Source organism: Sorex araneus, chromosome X (assembly GCF_027595985.1).
Source record: "Sorex araneus isolate mSorAra2 chromosome X, mSorAra2.pri, whole genome shotgun sequence".
Lineage (NCBI taxonomy): Eukaryota > Metazoa > Chordata > Mammalia > Eulipotyphla > Soricidae > Sorex > Sorex araneus.
This window is the reverse complement of record NC_073313.1, coordinates 94,517,414-94,537,319: the sequence shown is the minus strand read 5'-3', so window position 1 is coordinate 94,537,319 and position 19,906 is coordinate 94,517,414. Positions and strand designations below refer to the sequence as shown.

General features: G+C 36.3%; 1 protein-coding gene across 5 annotated transcripts in view; it reads left to right on the top strand.

The window, feature by feature from the left end:
• The window catches only part of GRIA3 (glutamate ionotropic receptor AMPA type subunit 3), a 358,867-nt gene that overhangs the window by 276,561 nt on the left and 62,400 nt on the right, over positions 1-19,906 (top strand). For all 5 annotated transcript variants that reach the window (XR_008627437.1, XM_055123303.1, XM_004606340.2 and 2 more), the window contains exon 11: positions 4,850-5,226. Coding sequence is in view for 4 of the 5 variants with exons in the window: in XM_055123303.1 (XP_054979278.1) it covers positions 4,850-5,226 (377 nt within the window). In the remaining variant the exon portion in view is untranslated. The remainder of the gene's footprint in view (positions 1-4,849; positions 5,227-19,906) is intronic.

Here is a 19,906-nt window from a genome sequence, read left to right as displayed (position 1 = left end):
TATACTAAAAAGCCATTGCATCTCAAAGGAAATGATGACCAGAATAGAAAGATAGCCCAGAGACTGGGAGAAATTATTTGCAAACCATTCATCTGACAAGAGGTTAATATCCAAGATATATAAAGCACTGGTAGAACTCTACAAGAAAAATATCCAATACTATCAAAAAATGGGTAGAAAATATGAGCAGGAGTTTCTTCAAAGAATATTACAAATGGCCAAAAAAGTATTTGAAAAATGCCTTTATCGCTAATCATCTGGAAAACATGAATCAAAACAATGAGAAGTCACCTCACACCACAGAGACTGGCATTTATCAAAAAGAACAACAACCAGTGTTGGCAAGGATGTGGGGAGAAAAGGAACCCTGATTCATTGCTCATGGGAATGTTGACTGCCCCAGCCTTTTTGAAAGACAATATTGAGATTTCTCAAAAAACTAGGAATTGAGCTTCCATATGACCCAGCAATTCTAGTCCTGGGAATATACCCAAAGAGCCCAAAACACAAATCAGAAAAGATATTTGCATTTCTATGTTTATTGCAGAACTATATACAGTAGCCAAAATATAGAAACAACCCAAATCCCCATAAAGAAACTCTGGTACGCAATGGAATATGACTCAGCTTTAAGAAAAGATGAAATCGTTTAATTTGCTGCAATGTGGATGGATGTTCAGTGAAATCAGCCAGAGGGAAAGGAAGAAACACAGAATGATCTCTCTCATATGTGGGATATAAAGACGCCTCATAGGGTAATATCATATGCCCAGTGACAATTTAGATAAAGAGAAGGAAAACTGGTTTTCAGTAGGAAGCTTGGCACTGGGGCAGGAGTAGGGGGATAAGTATTGAAGAAGAACTAGGAAAGTAGTGTGGGGAGGGGGGAAGTGCCTGGTGCAAAAGCAAACTGGGGCAGAATGGAAACTGAAGACATTGGCAGAGGGCAGAGGGCATTGGTAAAGGAAATGGTATTGGAACAATGTATGCCTGAAATTCAATGTTTGTAACTTTGTCATTGACAGTGATCCAATTAAAAGATTTTAAAAAAGAATTTCACCTTAATTTCTAGCTCCACAAATGGCCAAAAAAGTATTTGAAAAATGCCTTTATCGCTAATCATCTGGAAAACATGAATCAAAACAATGAGAAGTCGCCTCACACCACAGAGACTGGCATTTATCAAAAAGAACAACAACCAGTGTTGGCAAGGATGTGATAGTAACATTCTCCCAGCTATAGCTGGCTTTAATAGGAGCTCATACCAGAAAAGCCTCTGGAGTAGTTGTCTTTTTCACTTTTTCAACAATGTATCCTCCCAAATCTTTAACTCACCTTGAAAATGACCTCCACATTCATCTGCTTGCTCTGGAAGTTCCAGGCAAGCTAAATGAATATTCCTTGGCACTAGTTCATTATCTGTTCCTGTGTGTTCTTTAATAATCAAATTGCTTCTTTGCTCCACGCATATTATGCCAACAGATCCTGAGTTCTGACATAACCAGCCATCACAACATCATTTTTTCCTTATAGAGACAGAGATAGTGGCAAAAGCAAGCAAGAATGTCCTGGAGTCTGACTACACACTGACATGACTGCTGTTTTGATCTCACCAAAACAATATGGAATAGGAGAGGCTAGTAAATCTCTTTTCAAGCTGGCTGCCCTTGAGACTTGATCCATAGCCCCCTTCCCTTCTATTGGTTGAGGCTTTGTTCACCTGTTTATTGCTATTCCTTTGTCTTCTTAAATGGGTCCCTATTTTCTTCTTAAATAGGTCCCTTTTTAAAACCTTAGCATGGAATTCCATTGGATCCAGGTCTATCTCAGTGAGGCTTAACTGAGCACAGATTTAGCACCATTCTTCACTGAGGGCACATTTGCCCCAAAACAATATCTGCTTTCTTGAAACAGTTCCTTTGGGGAAAGAAAATTCAGAAAAGAAAGAAAAGCCAGGCTGTGGAGGAAAGGCAAGTCCCTAATGGGAGCAGGCCCTTCCTATTGCTTTCTGTGATTTCAAAACAACTTCAAACTGGTAGTACCTTCTATTATAGGAAAATGGCATCACATAAGCAGTTGATGACCTTGGAAATTCTTTGAATTTAGTAACCAAGTATGAGTGTGTGTATATGTATACATAAATGTATGTGTAGTTCAAGAAGCAATTTCACTAAATTCGAGAGTGAAGACAATAAGTCACAAGTATAGGAGAATGAAGCGTTAGTGTTGAGATACATTAAGGTAATTTTTTAAAAGAATATATTAGCCAGCAACAGGGAAATATGTAATTTGACTAACAACAGGATTAAAAGAATGTGGGTAAGAGTTCTTTCTTTTTTGCTCACTAAACAGTACCTGGCAAGCTACCCATGATGTATTTGATATGCCAAAAAACAGTAACAACAACACGTGCTCTTCATGTTCCTGGGGCGAGCAGATACCATTGGGCTACACTAGCACGCAACATGGACAAATGAAGATGTTAATGGAGCACGCTTGAGCAAATTGATGAACAACGGGATGACAGTGATACAGTGACAGTGAAACAGTATTATTTGAGTTCGATTTGAATGAATTAGGTCCATCAGTGTTTTTCAAATTATAGTAAACACTAGAATCACCTAGAAGTCCACTAAAACATCACCCACTAAACCTTAGCCCTCACCCCCGGCCCATACATCTGGAATGAGATCTGAAAAAACTGGTGTTTTTAACTAGTTCCCAGATAACTTTGATGCTACTAGACTAGTTATCTACGCTTTGTGGACCCTAGATCTGAGTATTAAGGAGACAGAAGACTATGGGCTGCATGTAATAAGATTAAATGTATATTAGTAAGAGTATCATTTTTATCTGGTGTGAGAATAACAGTAGGGTTGAAGACACCAATATATTGAGAAGGAAATAAGGACTTGGAGTTGATATATCTCATATCAGATGGCTTCCATCTTCTCAGTATGGAAGAGGCAAGATCAACTGCAGAGAAGATACAACTGGTAAGGACTGTAGATTGAGACAAGTTTGGAACAAGCGTCATTCACAGACTCAGAGGAAACTTAACTTCTTTGGGTGACCATTGATAGATTTTATTTTACATATAGTGAACTTAAAAATGATAGTGAGCTACCAAAGTAGTCTGGTAATCATGTTGACAAAAGTAATAAACACATGTTTTCTGCAGCTTCCTCTAGGATATAGAGTGGCCACCATGAGAGTAAGGATATTTGTCTCTTTCATCTCTGTTCTTAACTACTTCATCTCTTTTACCTAGACTAGTGTTTGCCACAAGATAGAACTGTAGCTCTGTTGTCCCATGGTTCATTGATTTGCTCGAGCGAACACCAGTAACGTCTCCATTGTGAGACTTGTTGTTACTGTTTTTAGCATATTGAATATGCCATAGGTAGCTTGCTAGGCTCTGTAGTGCGGGCGGGATACTCTCGGTAACTTGCTGGGCTCTCTGAGAAGAACGGAGGAATCAAACCCAGGTCGACTGCATGCAAGGCAAACACCCTACCCACTATGCTATTGCTCCAGTCCTGCCACGAGATAGTTACTTAAATTTGCACTGCAAGGAACCTGAGATGTGTTAACCTAGGTTGATAAAGTAGTGTTTAGTAGAAATGTGCAGCTAGAACACTATGGTAGTTAAGAGGGTTCTGTAATCTGAGGACCTAACCTAATAGAGAAACTAATGCTTCAGTTTCTCTTTACCATGGGAATGACTGTGTACCAACATCAAGGCTGTTCTGAGAATAAAATGGAATTATATAATACACATGTGATGCCTATCACAATGTCTCACACAGTAAGCATTAAATAAATATTAGCAACCTGCTTACTTCCTCATTTCTTCTTAAGATAGGTTTCTTATCAATTTGGGCTGCAATATGTAATTCAAAGGCAGTAAAAGAATATTTATTTAGAACTCTGAAAATTCATCATTTTTCCCTGCTACCCCAACTGGTAGAGATGCTAAAATTAATACTTTTGGAAAAATAGCCATAAAAATAGCCAGTTTTTTTTCACTCTATATTTGGTATACCACCCTAAAACTTTCCTTTAATAAGAAACAATTTTCTCACGTGGCTCCAGACTGAAACAGCACTCTTATTGTTACAAAGGAATAATTGTGGGGGTTAAATGAAGAAATTTCTCATCCCAATTTCATGGGATTAAAATAAAAGCATTGCCTACCTTTGCCTGTGCTGTACACTAGTGACAACTATTTTAGTGATCCAATACATATGAGTTACTTTACCCTTGCTATTGCTAACTCCGAGTTCTTTCATATTTGCATATTTTAGACAACCACATCTTCTTTAGGACCAATTTGCAGATACAAATAATTGAATATTGAATTTCTGCCTTCAAATAACCTAATTTTAATTTGAAAATGAATCAAATACTCAAGATTAAACTAAGTGATGTTGTCCATCTCAGGATGTGAAAAGGGAGGTATTAGAAATATAGACCATTAACCTTGCCCTGCAAGCATTTCCATCTAACTGAGGCAGATTAGACAGAAAGCATAAAAATAAGTGTTAAATGTGTATACCACAAGAAAGTGCAAGTTGCAATGTAGCAAGAAAGAATAGAAGAAAATATGTGTCAATTATCCTAAACCAATATGTCTCAGAGGATAAAAGGTCATCCAGTGAGTGTTCTTTTATTTTCTTACCATCAAGTTAAAAACATTCTAGAATTCACTGATTGATGCTATTTTTCTAACCAAAATATTGATAAATTGGTTTGAATAATAAAAGACTATATTTTCACAAAAGTACATATATTAAGAGGCAAACACTACTGGAAATACTGTCTCTAGACATTATTTTTTTTCTCCCAGAGGGCTGATATCGCTGTTGCTCCACTCACCATAACCCTGGTTCGTGAAGAAGTCATAGATTTCTCAAAGCCATTTATGAGCCTGGGCATCTCCATAATGATAAAGAAGCCTCAAAAATCAAAACCAGGCGTATTCTCATTTCTGGATCCTTTGGCTTATGAAATATGGATGTGCATCGTCTTCGCATACATTGGAGTCAGCGTAGTTCTTTTCCTAGTCAGCAGATTTAGCCCTTATGAATGGCACTTGGAAGACAACAATGAAGAACCTCGTGATCCCCAAAGCCCTCCAGATCCTCCAAATGAATTTGGAATATTTAACAGTCTTTGGTTTTCCTTGGGTGCCTTTATGCAGCAAGGATGTGATATCTCTCCAAGGTTTGTTTCCATTTGATACTCGCTCCTTGTATTTTATGGACATGACTCATTCATGTACATTTGGCATTCACACATATCTAATTCATATTTATTTCATCCATCCAATGACAAATTATCATCAATATTTTGTTTATCTGGGTTCATAACATGAGTGGGTCATTTGTGTTACTTTGAATGTCTTATGCATTTATAAGGCAACATATATTTATATATGTTATAAAAATATTTGAACTCTGGAGAGGGGTAACAATGCTAGATAATCTTTATATTATTCATATAAATTGATACTAAATCTTGATAATATAAAATAGTCGTTATTTTTTATTGAGCTAAAATTTTTTGGATTTGTTCAAAAAAATGGATCAAAAAATTGAAAGAAAACAGATCTCTTCTAAAACCCATCCTTTTGGGGGCTGGAGCGATAGCACACCGGATAGGGCGTTTGCCTTGCACACGGCCAACCCGGGTTCAAATCCCAGCATCCCATATGGTCCCCTGAGCACCGCCAGGAGTACTTCCTGAGTGCAAAGCCAGGAGTAACCCTTGTGCATCGCCGGGTGTGACCCAAAAGGCAAAAAAATAAAATAAAATAAAAATAAAACCCATCCTTTTAATGTTCTCTTTTACATTTTCTCTCAGACTGCTGAACACTTCCTTGTTTGAGTTTTTCCGGTTTTCTTTTAATTATTAATTTCTACTTTCATAGCTTTGTGACCTGAAAATAAATGATATAATTTCTATGATACTGATTTTATGAAGACGTTTGTCCCAACATGTGATCTACTTGTAGAATATTCCATGCACAACAGAAAATAATATGTATGATGCTTTGGGAGTTGTAAATCCCTATGTATATCCAATTATTTACAACTTTTCCAGCTCTTCATTTAATGCTGTTGTTTCCTTAGTGATTTTCTATCTGGTTGATCTGTCCAATTATGAGAATGAGGTAGTAGATTGTCCTTGTACTACTGTGCTCCTGTCAGTATATCTTCTCAATCTATTATTAGTTGCTTTAAGAATTTTCCTGCCCCTTCATTTAGTACACATATTTTTGAGAGAGTTGTCTTCTAGATTTGTTAATCCCTTAATATAGTATCTATATGTCTCTTATTGCCTCCTCTAGTTTGAACTTTTTTTTTACATGATACAAGTATGGCTGAACTGTTTTTTAATTTAACCTATAATTTGCCTATATAATTGTTTTCTAGCACTTTACCAGATAAGCCTGGTTTATCATGAAAGTTCAAGTTTGTGTATTTTAACCAGCATAAAGTTGGACATTTTTACCCAATCCATCCATCTGTCTTTTGATAGAGGGTTCAGTTCATTGAAACTTATAAAAAATTAATTATGAAGATTTGTGGTATTTTTTCAACTTATCTTATTTTTTAGGTTTTCTCTTATTATCTCCACTTGCATTTAGACATTAGCTTTTTGAGTAGTGGTTCACTTCCATTTGCCACTTCTTGATAGTTTCTTTTAAGTATCTCTGTTTTGGATATAGTGTAGTTTATATCTAAAGTTCTATGACTGTTTAGACTGCTTACTTAAAGATGGGGTAGGGATAGAGTTCAGTGGTAAAATAATTGTCTTGCAAATGTAAGGTCCTGAGTTCCAACGCTGGCACTGAAAAACCCAATGATAAATGACTAAACTTACGCTAGTAAGTCTCAAGTTCATTCTGGGAGTCCCCTTTATTTTTCACCTTCCTCATTTTATGTTTTATGTTTCTATTTTATGTTTCTTACTGCTTCCTGTGAAGGTTCCTTGCCTTTTACAGAATTACATTTAGTATTTCTTGGAGAACTGGCCTAGAGATAATGAATGCCTTTAGCTGTTGTCTGAAAATATTTTTATGGTTTGTTTGAATATGAGTGATAATATGGCAGTACAGAGCATTCTTAGCTAGAGGTATTTTATTCAAGACTTTGGACATATACCATCCCTTCTGGTGTGCAGAGTTTCATTTGATAAATTTGTTACAACTCTTAGGGGTTCTCCTTTATGTGTGAGTCTTTGTTCTCTTATGGTAGTCTATCTGTCTTTGGATCTTGTCGTTATAATTACAATGTGTCTTGGTGTTCTGTTTGGATTTTTTTGTCAGAATTCTCTGGGTTTCCTAAATCAGAATATATGTATTTCGCCTAATTTAAGGTAAGTTCTTGGCTACTATTACTTGAAAAAAAATGTCTTCTTTCTTTTCTCTCCCTCTAAAACCCCTATTATTCCTCAGCAATTATTCCTCTTATTATTCCCATAAATTATTCCCATAAATTCCGTATGTTTTCTTCATTTTTAAAACTATTTTATTCTTTATTTTCGTGGTTTAAGCTACCTTATCCTGAAGGTTGCTATTTTGAATTTTGATGTCTTTAATTCTGCTGCTGAGTCTGTTCTTATGTTCAGGTACACACTCTAACTAAGACATTTCTGTTTAGTGCTTATTCACCTTTCCTTCAGACTTTCTCAGGATGTATTGATGTCTTCTCACACTGATTTGCTTATTTCACTGAAAATTGATAGGACTGTTTGTTGAACATCTTCATTGAAGTGTTTTGAAAGTTCTTGGCGTGTTTGAAGACCTATCTAGGATTTTGTCTTCATCTATCAATGCAGTTGAATTTTATTGTTTCTTCAATATGCTTGGTGCCATGTGAGGACTGGGGTGAAGATCCAAGTAGGGGCTGGCTTAAGTGATCATCTAGGCTTAATCACAAAAGTAAGTCAACTCCTATGGCTCTGAGTTTGTGTAGGTCTGGATATCCACTGGAAGTGTATGGTCACAAACGCCTTATAAAAGCTAAAATTCAGAGCTCTAGGAGACCTAGGGTCTGACTCAGGTTCAGAGTTCCTGGTGTATGGCCACAGATATGAAGTTAGAGTTTGGCTAACCTGAACAGTGAGTAGAATTATGACCACATGTACCCAATAATAGGAGTTCAGAAAGCTGATCTTTGTAGCCACTATGAAAGTGAGGGTAAAGGTGTTTGCAAAAGCCTGATTCTAATTGTAGAAACAAGATTTAGCAGTCCTTGGTGGTTGTTTGTAGTGTATCATTGGTATTGGTAGGATAAGCTTGTAACACTGAGTTTGAGTGGGCCTTTGCCACTTCAAGACGAACTATTTAATTTGAGTCCCAGTATGCATGAGCACTATGTTAAAGTAGATATGAAAGATGATGCAGGGATGCAGTCACTATTACCCTTTAATAGGTCTGTGCCAAGTTTAAAAATGTACCTTGAATTGTCTGATATACTAGGTTTCTTACATACAGGGGTACATTTATACTAGTTTCAAATACCTCATTGGCAGTGATCAGGGAATTTGTGTGTGTTCAAGAATATCTTTGATCTTTCAGTATCAATATTGCAAACCATAGTGCCCAAAAGAAGAGACAGAGAGAGGGGCTGGAGCAATAGCACAGCGGGTAGGGCGTTTGCCTTGCACGCGGCCGACCCGGGTTTGATTCCCAGCATCCCATATGGTCCCCCGAGCACCGCCAGGAGTAATTCCTGAGTGCATGAGCCAGGAGTAACCCCTGTGCATCACCGGGTGTGACCCAAAAAGCAAAAAAAAAAGAAGAGACAGAGAGAGAGAAAGAAAGAAAGAAAGAAAGAAAGAAAAAGAAAAAAAGAGAGAGAAAAAGAGAAAGAGAGAAAGCGAGAAAGAAAGAAAGAAAGAAAGAAAGAAAGAAAGAAAGAAAGAAAGAAAGAAAGAAAGAAAGAAAGAAAGAAAGGAAGGAAGGAAGGAAGGAAGGAAGGAAGGAAGGAAGGAAGGAAGGAAGGAAGGAAGGAAGGAAGGAAGGAAGGAAGGAAGGAAGGAAGGAAGGAAGGAAGGAAGGAAGGAAGGAAGGAAAGAAAGGGAGAGAAGAACAGCACCTTCTATAGAGGCATGCAGGGGTTGGGGGTTGGTGGGTGATGAGAGGGAACCTGGGAACACTGGTGCTGGGAAGTTTATACTGGTGGAGGGATGGGTGTTGAAATACTGTGTGACTGAAATCCAATCATGAACAGCTTTGTAATGGTCTATCTCACAGTGATTAAATTAAAAAGTTAATATATATACATACATTTTAAAACTTTAGAAAATAAAATAATATCTTTGAGACAGATTTGTTCAACTTTGGGAGAATAGGCTTCAGACTCAAAATGTTCCACAGTGCTTAAAACTTCAGATTGAGAGAGCCTGGATTGCAGTTGTGGGTGCTATACCAGATGAGCTTGGCAGTATTCTCTGTCTTTCCACAAGTCTGTGCGTAGTAGGTAATTTCTGCTACCTACTACAGAATTAGACAGCTGGAATTTATACCACAATATCTTCCCTCTGCAGTTGAATATATGTTAAGGAAACTTTGGCCCCTTGCTACCTGGAAATGCTTTGGAAGATGTGATATGCTTACAGAAGGCTGCTTGCAGAAGGCTGAGTTGACAGAAGGCTAAGAGGAACTGAGTCTGTTGACATGGCCAAACAAGTGTACATAGACTGGCTTTGCTATTGGTCTGGGAAGTATGAGGTTTGCCTCAGGAATGGTGGGCCCCAGCCATAATCCCAACACAAACAGAAATAATGTTGACAGTGGCTCTGATTCATGCTTCATTGTCTCGGTCACTTGGTTCCAAGTTCCAGTGTTAGTCAGCTACTAACATAATATGAATTTGGTCTGGAATGAGCAAGACTGATTTAGGAATTGTGGTCTCCAGTCTAATCACCGGCAGCTACAGAGAAAGGAAAAAAAAAAACCCTGCACTGGCTTCAATTAAAGCTTCCAGTTCTTAGTAACTTGCTTCCCAGTTGAGTGTATATGGAAATAGATATCTGGAAAGCCTGGGTGCTTAGTATACTGCCCTTTTTAGTATCTTAAAAGCTTATAACTGTTCTATATGATTCGGGGTCCAAACAGTTGTTTCTCAGCACTCACTCTCCTGTCCTGCAACTCAGATACCTGGATTCAGTGATGCTTTCAGCTTGAATTCAGGCAGGAATCTGTATTTCATTCCATTCTTGGCATAGATACTTGTCTTAAAGATGGAAAAGTGCTAGAGGGACTCCCCATAGTAAGTCATCTTGAGCACACCTGCCCTATTCTATAATTTAAAGGAGCAACTACTGATATATGCCAGAAAGATGCCACAACTGTGAAATCATGCCAAATGAAAGAGGCCAGACACAAAAGGCCACATATAACATACATAATTCCTCTTGTTGAATTTTACTTATTCAGTACTCCACACTGCATCCATGTATTTGCCCCCAACAGGCAAATGCATGGAGACAAAGTATATCAGTTGTTTCTAGGTACTTGAGGGAAGCAGAGAGAGGCTAATCAGGATCAAAAACAGAGTGAGGCATGTGAGACTGAATAGATTACAGAGGTTAGATCCAGTTTTTAAATATTTTATACTATACTCATCATGGATTTTTTATTCATTTTGAGTTTACAAAATATTACACAATATTTTTATCGCATTAATGGTATTTTGGCATGCAGTTAAATTTTTCACATGGAATAAATGCTTTATTTGCCTCTCACTGGTTCCATTGTTTCAGGATTAATGACAAATGAGCATAAAGGAAGTTTGGGGGATGTTCATATTGTTCCAAAACTGTACTGTGACAATGGTTGCATACATTTATGTCTATTGAAATTGATTCATAATCCACTTACATTAGAAAATTTTATAGTATGCAAATGGTATCTCAGTATGGCTGTTAAAAATCTTTAATTTAATATCTTGAACTCATCTATAGTTTAAGTGTTATCCTACCATAACAAAGTGGTTACAAATTTATAATCTTAAAATATTGTGAGAAAATACAATGTCTTTATAATCAGAAATATGGTGGGAGGTTAATATAAATAGCTGTAGCATTGGGTAAAAATGAACAGTAATAAAAATACTAACTAGATCCAAGTACCCAAACATGTAGAAATTTTTATTTACGATATAAAGAATCAGTATACTACCCATCACACTTCTTTTTAAGATTACTCACTTGTAGTACAAAACATTTGAAATGAACCTTTGCTGTAAACTTCATTGATAGCATTTTCAGCAGCTTTTTAGTATAACATGTGTGCTTCAAGCCTCATTTATCAAAGTCATACACTTTTGCCACTCTCAATCTGCTTGGTCAGATTTTCAAATTATTTTACTTCTTATTCCTTTTGTGCTTAGAAGTGTGTCATTTTGTGACATCATCTGGGAGTTCATCTGTTATGCTAGCTTTTCTTTTTTAAAAAATGTTTATTTCCAGAGAGTAGAGTTTCTAAATGACTCCATAATCAAATAAATTTTAAAATGGATGGAAATCTATGCTGAGACAATGTTAAAGAGTCATTAAGGCTGAATATTTTATTGGTTTCTATAAGTGAATTTTCAAAACTAAATTTGTGGTGTCCCCAGTGAAGTGCTGCATACTACTCTGCATACTAAAATTGGACTCCTAACAAGCCATTTACTTTTAGAAGCATTTGCACATATAGTAAAAAATACTTAATGGTGATCTGAAAATAACAAGTCAACTTTTTGTGTATGTTTTATAATGGAATCAAAACTTTGTCTTTTCTGTGACACTGAACTATATCAAAGTTTTTTCAAGATACAATTTTATTATTCTACATTAGATACTGTCATATCAAACTTTCAAAAAATCTTAACATGGCCTTCAGTAAGAAAAATGATTCATCACAACTCAGTGCACATATATTTCTACAACAAAAGCTTCATCAGACATTAACCTTACGGTGTAAAAAAACTTGATGCTTTTCTACTGTTTCTTTTGTACCCATTTGTACTGCAGAATCATGATTGATTTATAATACTATTGATGATAGTGTCATGCATATATCATTTCAACACCACACCCACTATCAGAGAGCCCACTTCTGTTCTTAACTTCCCAAGGACCTTTTCCATCTGTTTCTTTCCATACTGGTTGCAAGTCAATCTGGCAATGACACACAGATCATGGAATAATACTGGTCTAAACTAACAAGTATTTTCTTTACTTTGTTGTGAGTGATAAATTGTTATCCTTCTGAGCTCTACATTTTCTATCATTTGGATAATCCTTCCTTTAATACTCACATGTCCTTCTAAAGAAATTGTATCTTTAAACCTCTTAACAAAATGCTATACTTGTTAGAATAGTTATTATATAAAAGCAAAAGAGAAACAAGTTTCTCCTTGTCTAAGAGCTCTATTTGCTGCTTATATATATGTACATGTGTGTGATCAACATCAAAACAAAAAAAAACTCTACTCCAAAATGTTTCTCTAATAATAGATTTAGAAACTCTTGATAGTAAGACCACAAACACCTTTAATACAAACACCAGCATTATGGGGGTTTCCCCTGATTAATGACCACACTTGGAATGCAAACTCTTCAGAAATCTCTGGAAGAGTATGCATTCTACATTGACTTTTTACAAAACTAAAGTGCTTCAAGTAATTTTAGGGGACTACATTTAAGTAGGATTATCAAATAATACTGCAGGAAAAGATGTCAGAGACAAATTAGTCTAACTGCTCCTGAGCAGAAGGACATTTCAATTGAGCTCACATTGAGTATAGGCATATTTTACCTGAATGTGGATTTTAATCCTCAAAATATTGGCACAAAGTGGGCATTAATACTTTTTATCAAGCTGAAGAAGGTGTTAAGGTTAAATAATTTGCCTAGTCACAGTAAATGGCAAAGTAAATATTCCATACTATACAACCCAACTATAAAACCCATAGTTTTGTTCCCATACAATAGACAAAGCAATGGTGTCCAGAGAGATAATGTGGTGGAACATAGGTCATACAGGTGTCAAGATTCAGCGTTATAGTTATTTCCACTATCAATTGGGCCCTTCCCAATTGCAAGGTGCATTGTTTATTCCATTTTACTCATATTTATACAAAAAAGCTGTGTTTTCATTTCCCAGTCACTGGTGATATACTTTTTTTGTTTTGATTATTAAAGTAGGAAAAGAGCATTTAAAATACTGCTAAGTTCCAGGCCCCAAAGTCACCCACCAGTTAAAAATTTAACTCCAGCTGTATCATCCCATCAAAACTTTAGAATTCCCAGAGTATACAGTCATATTAGTGGTGACGTGACATCTCATACTCCTCACCATTGGTATACCAGGAGTAGCATACCACATTGGATGGGATGTAAAGTAGATGGCAATTAATCTTCTGTCACTGTCACTGTCATCCCATTGCTCATCAATTTGCTCGAGTGGGCACCCATAACGTCTCCATTGTGAGACTTGTTGTTACTGTTTTTTGGCATATCGAATACACCATGGGTAGATTGCCAGGCTCTACCATGTCACTGTCACTGTCATCCCATTGCTCATCGATTTGTTCGAGCGGGCACCAGTAACGTCTCTCATTGAGAGACTTATTGTTACTGTTTTTGGCATATCCAATACACACGGGTAGCTTGCCAGGCTCTGATGTGTGGGCTCCATACTCTCGGTAGCTTGCCGGGCTCTCCGGGAAGGGCGGAGGAATCGAACATGGGTCAGCCGCGTGAAAGGCGAAAGCCCAACCACTGTGCTATCGCTCCAGCCCATGCGGACAATAAATCTTGATTAAGAAAATATTAACACACAAGGTTTAACTTGTAACAACATTTTAGTAATCTCTTATACAAAGGTTAGGGTTAGGGTTAGGCTTAGGGTTAGGTAGCTCCAGGTGAGAGTCAACAATCTTTACACACTTTCTTCAAAGGAAATCTTTTTTGATCATTTTTAGCGAATTAATCATAACAATATAAAATAAATCATTTAGGGTCTGCTGTTGGGGCAGACGTGAGTGGTGATTGGGAAAATTGGAAATAATGGTGGTGGCAAGGTGTAATGGCCATAGGATTAGTGCTGGAATATTGAATATCATAAATCATTGTGAACAATTTTATAAAAATAAAAGATAAAATAAAACAAATATCAATATAATCTAAACTTAAATAAATAGAGTATTATCTCATCACACTGCTCGTGTCACTGCAAAAAAATAAAAATAAAATAAAATATTGGGAAAAGGCAGCAATGTGACTTAAGTATTAGAGTACATTTCTTACTTGCAAAGACCAAGTTCAATCCACAGCACCATATGGCTCTCTGAATGTCACCAAGTACAGCCCTGGGAGTTCCCAAGGACTAACACGCATGGCCCTTACAACAATATAAATAAATAAATCCTGCTCAGCATGTATTCACTCAAAGTAAAATACTGGAAAATCAACAATTAGACATCATGAGGAAAACTGAAATTCATTCCACTTCCATTGAATAAAGCTATTGACAGCTCTCTGGAATCCTTAGGTGTCTATGTCACTTTCAGTTGTGATATTTCCAATAACAATTGTTCACAATGAGCACTTTAACTGGAGTCTGGTTCAACCCTAGAGAGGATAATCAAGATGGTAGTCAATGTAATAAGCTGAAGTTAATGTCCATATATAAACTGATTAGTTGGGAGGATTCAGAAGGTTTGAGATACATTCAACCTTCCTCCCTCACTGAAAGGTATGGGAAAATAAGCAGAACGTGTAGGCAGATGGAGGGAGCATAGTTGCTAAGTATGTGGGTGCTGGAGTTTGTCTTACTAGATTCACAATCTGCTTAGCAGTTGTGTATCTTAGGGAAACATACTAAACCTTGTTAACTCTCAGTGTTTCATCTGTAAAGAATTAAACCTGGTATAGAGTAAATTCTCGGTAAATGTTAAGTATTATCATTATTTCTTATATTACCGTCATTACTCATTATCATTATTATTATTGTTCACAAGCATCCTACTTTCAAAATTACTAGTATTTAATGTTGCATTTACATTTTTGTCCCTAAATCTCTTTAGGAATACAGGTAAAATTTTAGCCCGTGCCAAATAGCTAATTTCTAATAACAAATAACTGGAAATATCCCTTCTTGAGTCCATATACACGGTCTACAAGTATTTTGGTTGTATTATTTCAAAAATGTCTTAGTACAAAGTTGAAATTATTTTCATCTGAAATTTATTTTACTTGTAAAATTTCAGTAAAACCCACAAGCAGACTGGAGTCTAAGTCCTTCCAGACAAATGCTCCCCCTACTGATTTTCTTTGAGACTGCAAGGACATCTGAGGGATAGCCATGTTAAGGATGAGGGAATTAAAACAAACAAATAAAATGGCCTTAAGATTGGAGGTTCTATCAGTAGAGAGCAGCTACACGTGTCACCTCCACTGAAGAGCAGTCTGTCTCTATTCGGGGAGAGCCGTCCTCTTTTTTTTTTTTTTTAGTTTTTCCTTTTCTTTTTTTTATTTTTAATTTAATAGTTTATTTTTAATTAGTGAGTCAACGTGAGGGTACAGTTACAGATTTATACATTTTTGTGCTCATGTTTCTCCCTTACAAAGTTTGATAACCCATCCCTTCACCAGTGCCCATTCTCCACCACCAGTAAACCCAACATCCCTCCCCCCTTCCCCAGTCCTGTCTCCCCCCACCCCACACTGCCACTATGGCAGGGTATTCCCTTTTGTTCTCTCTCTCTGATTAGGTGTTGTGGTTTGCAATAAAGGTGTTGAGTGGCCATTGTGTTCAGTCTCTAGTCTATATTGGGCCCGCATCATCTTTCCCCCACATGACCTCCAACCACATTTTACTTGGTGTTCCCTTCTCTGAGTTGCACAGAATGAGAGACCAGCCTCCAAGCCATGGAGACAACCTCCTGGTACTTATTTCTACTATTCTTGGGTGTTAGTCTTATAGTCTATTATTCTATAGTCCACAGATGAGTGCAATCTTCCTATGTCTGTCTCTCTCTTTCTGACTCATTTCACTTAGCATAATACTTTCCATGCTGATCCACTTATATGCAAACGTCATGACCTCATTCTTTCTAACAGCTGCATAGTATTCCATTGTATAGATGTACCAGAGTTTCTTCAACCAGTCATCTGTTCTAGGGCACTCGGGTTTTTTCCAGATTCTGGGAGCCATCCTCTTTGACCCAGCGCACAGCACATTGGTGGAGGGAAGTTGACACTGGTGGTGGGATTGGTGTTGAAATGTCATGTGCTTAAATCACAACTGTCAATAACTTTGTAAATCACAGTTCTTTCATTTAAAAAATGAAAGATAAATAAAATAAAAATAGAGAAAATGAAAAGAATACACTCTCTTAAAACTATGTACAGATTATTTCAAAGGAATTATCCCCCTTTAACGGTTTTAAGATATCAGAAGGCAGGGAATCTCACCAAGCTAGTTGACATGAAATAATCCACCTTTACAATGAAAGTCTATGCAGAATAATTAATGATATGAAATGTTGTAAACTGAAAAGAATCAAAAACATCAGGGTTTTTAACTCAATTTTTCAGCAAAATCCTTTCCTTTGCTGGTATGACCACTTCTTCCTACTGCAAATTCACTTCAAAGCTGTAGCGGTGAGCTAAAAAAGTGATGTAGTAGCAGGCCTTTTATTACAACCATTTCCTGAATTTCTGGCTGAAAACTAGTCTTTAGTCTTGAGAGGTGATTACTCCCATCAAATATTGATTCTGCACATTTTACAAATATCTAGCCTAGACATAGCATTCCAAAGTCGTGTGTACTTCATATGTGAAAATCATGCATACTTCAGAAGAAAGTAGAGGGCTGAAAAGGAATGATGAATGGTATAAGCAAACCATAAGGGGTTTACAGTTCCACTCATCATCTTATGAAGCTAGCAAAATGCATTTTTCAAAACCTATAAAATGAAGGCTACAATATGTAGTTTACTTTTAGTATCATTTATTTCAAATGCCATAAAATACAAATTATTATCTCAGAAACTCTGGTTTCTTATAAAAACAGATAACATGTATTTATATTATTTTGCAATGCTTTACATTTATTTTTTCTCTTGGTGCTAATTTATTTTCATTCTATTTACTCTTCCTATTACATATCTTCAAAATGTATCATGTGGTATGGTCCTTGTATAAATTCTTGTAAATATCAAATATGCAGCATTTTATAGCTAATTCATTTTGCTAACCTCAAAACTGGCTTATGCTACATAACCATTTGAAATTAATTTAAAACATTTTGTCGCTGTATTAGTGAAGAGAAGGCTACTGGAAATGTCAGGTCTTTTTAACACAACTGTAAAATCTTATCTAATTTTAAGGGACCCTTTTAAAAATGTGATAGGACTGACCCTCATCACTTTTTTATATCATCTCTATATGAAACATAGATTTCAATAGAAATATGTATTTTGTATGGTATTTCAACTCCAACCCCACCACCAGTGTCAACACCATTTCCACCATCAGTAGCTATAGATTTTTTACTAAAGAGAAAGGAGAAATTTAGAAATACTTATTGAGCTATTGAAATATCACTATTAATTTCACTGCACCTTTTCTCAGTGAAAGTTTTTAAGTATTCATTCTATACCGGGGTCAGGGGGTGGGGGTAATAGTAGACATTTTTCTGAGACTTTTATCAAGGTTCCAATTGACTTGGTAGAGGAAATTGTGAGTAGTTTAAAGCTTGAACCTTAAATACCGATTCCAAGAAAGCTCCTTTTCCTCATCTATGCTGAGAGCTGTGGAAAATATTAAACCTTTTCTGTGTGGATAGTCACCAAATTCTACAATTCATAGGTATGCCACAATATTAACTGCCAAAGCCAACAGCCAAGTTTACAAGAAGCCACAAAAACAACCATCTTGAATTTAGGTTTATTTTGATTAGTTCAAGAGCCAATCTCAGCTGAGTCATACAGACCAACCAATCAATTATCTGAGTCAGTTTTTTAAGATGATAAAAATATGTAAAACTTTGATTTTAAATCATGTAAGTCTAGGTCCATTAGACTCAATAAGGATAATTTCGATAAATTTCTGTTTTCTCAGTATTTCAGATAGAAAAATATTAAGTACTATTAGTATTTATAGCAGCAGAGGACACCTCTTTTCTTACCAAACCATAATTCTGGAAATACTACAAAATCGGTTTTCCCTAGGTTTCAGTAATAATAACCCATAATTTCAAATAAGGATGACGTTCACAGCTCCGTTACAAATGAACAACAAATAATAACTCCTTGAGTATGTTTGTTTTTCCTACAACTATATTTCTCATAATTTGTAATGAAATGGTACTTTATATCATTTACATGTCATTCTGGATTTTCTTATACAAAATGAATATTTTGTAAGGCAAAAATGTTAGCATCTATAGGCTGAAGAGATCATACGGGAGTTAATGAGCTCACCTTGAGTGCAGTCCACCCCAGTGCAGTCCCTTGTACCACATATGATCCCAGAACATTACCAAGAATGATCCCTGAGCATAGAGCCAGAGTAAACTCTGAGCATTGTCATTTGTGGCTCACCCCTTCCCCAAAAGTAAGTATTTTCCATTGCGTAAGTATAGATGCTTTATTTACTGTTTGTCCATTCTGTTTCTCAGTTTCCCTAACTGCAAAATACCTCACTTTCATCTGTATAATAGTACCTAACCATGAGGATAGAATATATAAAGTTAGCATTTGTAAAACAGTTAACATAGCAATGTAAACTATTATTGTTACTTTTTCTTGTCCTGTTATTATAGGTGCTACTTTGGTCCTTTAATATTTTACACAATAAGATGATTTCCAAAGTGAAGTCAGTTCAGGATAAATTAAATGTGCATGGCAGCAATGAAAAAAGACCATTAAAGGTCAAAATTTATCATTTAAATTTTCTGTATACGTTTAGAATTCAGAAGTGTGACACATTGTTTCTGACTCATCCAGATGTTTTTACATCTTCTGATTAAAAAGGAAATGTACTCAGATGAAATCCTGAGAGAATTTAACTATTTGTTAGAAAAGTCTATTGCAAAGCAGATTTTCATCTTTGAAAAAGCTAAAAGTGATTATTTTCAGAAATTTAAATGGGTCATTTTAAACATCCAGGGACCAACAGGAATTAAAAACATTTTTAAAAATCAAGTGCCTTTTTATAGCTAATCAATAAAGTGAACTACTTATCAAAACATCTACCACAATTATTGGAGCAGTGTAAAATGTAAAACAACTGATTTCCATAGGGTAGTGAAAGGTTATCTCAGGACATGGGGATTTAAATTTGCTTTGAGATGATAATATGCAAGTAAGGAGAGAAGAGCTTGATTTGTCAGCTTTCAGCCCAAAACTGCCCTCTTCCCACAGAACCTGGAGATATGACAGGCTCCCACGCCTATCCTTGACAGAGTTCTTTTCCTATAGGTTTATCTAGGCCCACGAGAACATCTCCTAACTAGGATGAAGTTCTGCTGTAAAGCAGAACTCTCCTGGGGCTAACGTGGCAATATTCTCTGAAACCTAGGGACCAGATTTTCATTTTGGCAGATGGAGTCAGCCTTTGGTGACATTGTGAAAGAAATGAAGCTTACTCAGTACAGACATTACCCATTACTGAGCATTTGGCAACTTTATTCTACCCCTAGCTTCCCACAGACCTTCCCTCCCTGAGTAGCACTCATGATGTAACACCATAACTAGCAATTCTAGCAGCACCTGAGCTTAATAAACATGTTGCTGCTTAAGTATAATCTCAAGAGATCACCATTTAATTCACTGAGGTGGAGACTAGGAATTTCTTTGGTTATTTTGTTTGGTTTTGCTGCAGTGTCTCCAGATAC